Source organism: Tupaia chinensis, unplaced genomic scaffold (assembly GCF_000334495.1).
Source record: "Tupaia chinensis unplaced genomic scaffold, TupChi_1.0 Scaffold000458_2, whole genome shotgun sequence".
NCBI lineage: Eukaryota > Metazoa > Chordata > Mammalia > Scandentia > Tupaiidae > Tupaia > Tupaia belangeri.
In genome coordinates, this window is record NW_006159967.1 from 400,646 (window position 1) to 406,202 (window position 5,557).

General features: G+C 39.4%; 1 protein-coding gene across 1 annotated transcript in view; it reads left to right on the forward strand.

The window, feature by feature from the left end:
- The window catches only part of VWA8 (von Willebrand factor A domain containing 8), a gene marked incomplete at its 5' end in the record, with an annotated part of 402,506 nt that overhangs the window by 151,657 nt on the left and 245,292 nt on the right, over positions 1-5,557 (forward strand). The window contains 1 exon segment of the mRNA XM_006155509.3: positions 1,941-2,047. Within this exon segment, the coding sequence (XP_006155571.2) occupies positions 1,941-2,047 (107 nt within the window).

Genomic DNA, 5,557 nt, shown 5'->3' on the forward strand with positions numbered 1-5,557 from the left:
AGGAATGAATGCCATATTAGCAAACAATGCCTGTCACTGCCATAGAAAGGGAGGTATATATGCCTTATTTGCTTCCTTCACAGGCTTTGGAGGGCAATCAATAAATGTTCCAGTGTGGGATCAATGTCACAATGTGTTGACAAACAGACTGTATAGATATCAGGAATGTCTGAGGACAGTAAACAGTTCTAAGCTTGAAAGTGGTCATTGCCAATCCAGGTAGTCTTAGAGGAAGTAACGGAGGTGCAGCTGAAGGGCCTGATGGTACCAGCCAGAATTTTTTTTTTTTTAAGAGGTTTTTGCTATAGGGCACATGCACTCGCCAGACAGACAGAGAGAGACAGAGAGACAGAAAGCGAGAAATCCCCCCCTATGGGGGGTTGGCCATGCTGCAATCCCTTCTCCTTCTTTCTCCTCTCAGGATCTTGGGCACGCATGCACACATGCCCGGCGTGAGTTTTAAGCCACCGGGTGGGTCCAGGACACAAACCGCGGTCGACTATGTGGGAGTCCAGCGACATAGCCATTATGCTAACTGCTGGTCCCCCAGCCAGACTTCTTCATGGAAAACTGATGATAGGATGCTTGGACAGGATGACAAGACAAGGGTTCAGGAAACAATACAAAAGCCTAATTGGGTCTGGAAGATAAAGTGAGGGCTTAGTTTTAAACAGCAAAACAGTAATCTAAGAACTGTGATGAAAAGTCAGAAATGAGCAGCAGTTAAGTCTAACTTGATGCTGAGCTGATTAACTACTTACTGGCTTAGAGCTATATAAATCCTGCTATCAGAGCCCAGGACCAAAATGAGGCAGTAGGTAAGAGATAGTGTCAAATACGTAGATTGGAAAATGACAGGAACAGGAAGGCTGACAGTTCTCTACATGCTCTTCATTTGCCCTCTGGCTTCCACTCAAGGCTATGAGAATCACCACCAAAGATTCCGAGCTATGGAAAGAAGCGGCATGTTCTTAACATGTTTATTTAGATCATTGAATTACATAGTGGTTAGTTTATACAAGTATAGTACAGGTAACCGTGGAGTAAAAATTATTTCTGTGGTCTCACTTAGGATCACATCTTCTATATAAAACTATTTGTGTGGGTGAGAAACCATGTTTCATGTTCTAAGCACACAGTGTTCATGATCTGTTTGTAGTTTAAAAAAGCCCCTGTCGCTTACCAGATTTGTTGTTTTGACAGCACACATAAGGAATAGGTAAACAGATCATGTTGTTTTTTTTTTTTGGAAGAAAGAACTAAACTCGATCATCTTAAGTTTAATCATTTGTGTTAGAAAATAAAATTCATTAGTCTATCTCCGCTCATCAGAATTTGTGATTGCCAATTTAAAAATAGGCTAAAGTGTTGTCATTTTATCTATTTAAGAAAATACGGTAAGCTTATTAAGCAATAAGTGAAATTTGTAAGCTACTTTGTATCCACTTAAGAAATCAAATTACTTTAAGTCTTGTTCTGTGAAGTGGGTAGTGTACAAAAATGGGTAGTGTTAATTACTAATAAGCTTAACTTATTAAAGAAGGTCCCACAAACATTATGTTTGTATTTATCTTAGAATTTTATATGATTTATATTTCACAGATCTACACTGATTTTTTTTTTAAGAATTATTTTATTTAACTTTATTTATTTATTTTTCATTTTGACCAGAGACAGACAGACAGACAGACAGACAGACAGAGAGAGAGAGACGGAAAGTGTGAAAGCAAGCTGCCAGGTTCAGGACTTGAACTGTGGTCGGCCATGTGGGAGTCCAGCATCCTTAACCACCACGCCACCTGCTGGCCACAATCTACACTGATCTATAATTGGTTGCAAATAGTAAAATTGTGTGTATGTGTGCGTGTGTGTTAAAAGGTACTTAAAGCATCACAGAAAGCTTTGACTTTTTCATTCTATTCTCACCTCCCTCCTCTAAGGTTTTTACCAAGTCTTGCTAGGTCAGCACTAGAAAAAAACCTGGCAGATGCTGCAATAGAATTAAGTACTGATGATAATCTGGAACCAGAATTGGAAGATTACAAATGTAAGTATTTGATTTGATTCTCTTTAAGTGTAACAGTAATTCTCAAACATTGGATGCTATTTATTATTTTTATTTCAATTAAATAAATTTTTTCATGTATTTTCTTCAACCCATGTATTGGGTTGAAGAAATGAATCTGTTTTTTTTGTTTTTAAAAACATTGGAAAACTACTTACGAGTTAATCCTTAGAATATTTAATTTATTTTAGTACTTACTAGATATAGTTTCCACTATCCTTAAGAGCCAATGAGAATTCTTATTATATACTAACCTGTTAAATTTTTACAGATGTACGTTTCTAAGTGTATTTCACCAGGAAATTTAGAATGCTGTTTTCTTTGTACAACATATACATTTTGAGGGTCACCAGTGTCCTATGGCATATGTTTGGGAAACTTCTAGGTTGACACAAACTAAAATAGTAGTCAGAATATTATTGTATGCCAGGACCAGCAGTTAGCATAACGGCTATGTCAGTGGACTCCCATGTAGTTGACCACAGTTCGAGTCCTGGACCCGGTGGCTTAAGCCAGCCACGTGTGCGTGCATGCCCAAGATCCCAAGAGGAGAATGGAGGAGAAGGGATTGCAGTGTGGCCATCCCCCCTGGGGCGTGATTTCTTGCTTTCTGTCTCTCTGTCTCTCTCTCTGTGTCTGGCGAGCGCACATGCCCTATAGCAAAAACCTCTAAAAAAAAAGAAAAGAAAAAGTAATTACCGTTTTTATGAAAACATCCTATATATATATATATATATGTGTGTGTGTGTGTGTGTGTGTGTGTGTATACATACTCTCCACAGGGGACTATTGTGACTCTATAGTAGATTGTTTTAATAGTAGGGGTTACACAGAGACAAAAATTTGGCATAAAGGAAATAAGATGATATTTTTATAATAAAAAGATAAATTCTTCATACTGAGGTAACTAAATACAGACATGCAGAGCCATCTCAAAAGAGACAGAATAAGGGAACCAGCAGTTAGCGTAATGGCTATGTCGCTGGACTCCCACGTAGTCGACCGCGGTTCGTGTCCCGGACCCGGTGGCTTAAAACTCACGCCGGGCGCGTGTGCGTGCGTGCCCAAGATCCCGAGAGGAGAATGGAGGAGAAGGGATTGCGGCATGACCATCCCCCCTGGGGGGTGATTTCTCGCTTTCTGTCTCTATGTCTCTCTCTGTCTGTCTGGCGAGCGCTCGTGCCCTACAGTGAAAATCTCTCCAAAAACAAAAAAAGAGACAGAATAACTGATACTTGTAGATGCATTGTTATTTGATGGGACCTATTAACATAGCCAAAGAAACAAGGAGTCATCCGGAAGGTAGATTGCTTAGTCTTCATTTCAGGCCAGTATTTGCAGTGCTCCTCAAAACCTAGAGTAAGGAATAAGAACCTAAGTAAAGAGACTTTACACTTTTCTGATTCCAGTCATCTGTAAGGCCATCTCTCTTACGGCGAGTTAATTTAATTGACTCTCCTGTAAATTCAGAGTCCAGGCTTACCAACCTTCAAATGAAGATTTGGCATTCCACACAGATCCCCTTTGAAATAGTACGCTGATTATGGCAAGTAATGCATCATAGTCCATAGGAAACTTATAGGGTTTTTAACAGTGTAATACTTTGCAATTCTGGTTTTATATCCAAATATATAGAGAACGAGGCCAGAATATATGTCTTCAATGCTCTCTGAAAATTAGGTTTGGGACCAGCTGATGATGTGATAGGTAAGGCGACTGGATCCCACATGGCCAACAGTGCGGTCCAGGTCCCGGGCCCAGCTTGAAAAACATGCTGGGCACATGTGGCACATTGCCCAAATCCCAAGAGATGAATGGAGGAGAAGGGATTGAGGCATGGCCATCCCCCCTGGTGGGGGAGAGGGTACTTTCTGTTTCCTTTTCTCTCCCTTTTTCTGCCTGGCTCTCTCCAGTGAGTGCACAAACTCTGTAGCAAATTTTTTAAAAAAGAAAAAAATAAGGAAGAAAGAAAAGGAAGTTGAGTTTGTTCTCACTTATGATGAGAAAAGCCATTATTTCATTAAATTTGTCAAGGTTCTCAAAATATTGCCATCCTATAAGATTTCTTATAAGACAGCTGGACAACTTTCTCCTGGGTAAGTACTACCACCACCATTCTCTGAGTATATTTTCATTTTTAATTGTTAAATTTTATGACTACACATGTCTTGGGTAAATTAAATTGTTCTAAAGCCCTAAGCCTACTGAATGGATATGGTCCATAAACTAAACCAGAGATGTTATCAGACGCAATTTGAACCATAAATCATATGTGTCATCTCAGCATGGACATATGTAGTAGAATCACTGCCACATTCCTGCCCTTTCCCTTTACAGTTCTTTGTTTTGTTTTGTTTTTGAGAGGTTTTTGTTATAGGGCGCATGCACTCACCAGAAACACAGAGAGAGACAGAGAGACAGAAAGGGAGAAATCCCCCCCCCCCCCCCAGAGGGGACAGCCATACTGCAATCCCTTCTCCTCCATTCTTCTCTCGGGATCTTGGGCATGTATGCACACGCGCCTGGCGTGAGTTTAAGCCACTGGGTCTGGGACTTGAACTGCGAATGAATAAATTGGAGTCCAGCAACATAGCCATTATGCCAACTGCTGGTCCCTCCCTTTGCAGTTCTATATTGGGTCTATTTTAGAGGCCTAAGTAGTAAATTCTCGGTGTGACAGCTCATGTTTATCATTCCCTATGTAACTTGTGAATAAAAGGAAAATAAAATAAAAGGATCTATTTAAGAAAGGATCTACTGCACTTTGACAAATGTGTACCACTCAGCAATGATTAAATGGAGTGACAGTTTAATATTTTTAGTTTAAAATTGTCTGTGGTACTCCATAAAAACAAATACTGCTTTTCCCTTGTATCTTTCAAAATGCTTTAGTACAAAAATAGCATTCTAGAAGAGTAACAAACTGCAATCTTCCAATTTGAAGTAGGAAAGAAAAGGATGGGTGAATTTTAAGGCATTGTAACTATATATCCACTTGCAAGGCTATTTCCACAAGGTGGAATATTACATTATTTGGAATCAAAAGACTGAACATATTCTGCATGATATAAAAAATGTCAAACTAGTTTAAATTCTATTTTAAACTCTACCTATACTAGCTAGATGATTTTAAACTATTGGGTTGTCATAAAAAGTCATGACATTTTTTTCTACGTTTGTCTATGTAAAAATGTGTCATGACTTTTTTAGCAACCCAATAATTACTTAAGATACTTTTCTTAGTTTCCTCATAATTCTTTTTCTTTTTGAGAGTTCTTTTGTTTTTTGGTTTTTGGTTTTGGTTTCGGTTTTGGTTTTGTTTTTTTGCCATGGGGCACATGCGCTCACCAGAAACACAGAGAGAGACAGAGACACAGAAAGCAAGAAATCACCCCCCGGGGGGGCCTCACTGCAATCCCTTCTCCATTCTCCTCTCAGGATCTTGGGCACACACACATGCACCTGGCATGAGTTTTAAGTAGCCAGGTCCGG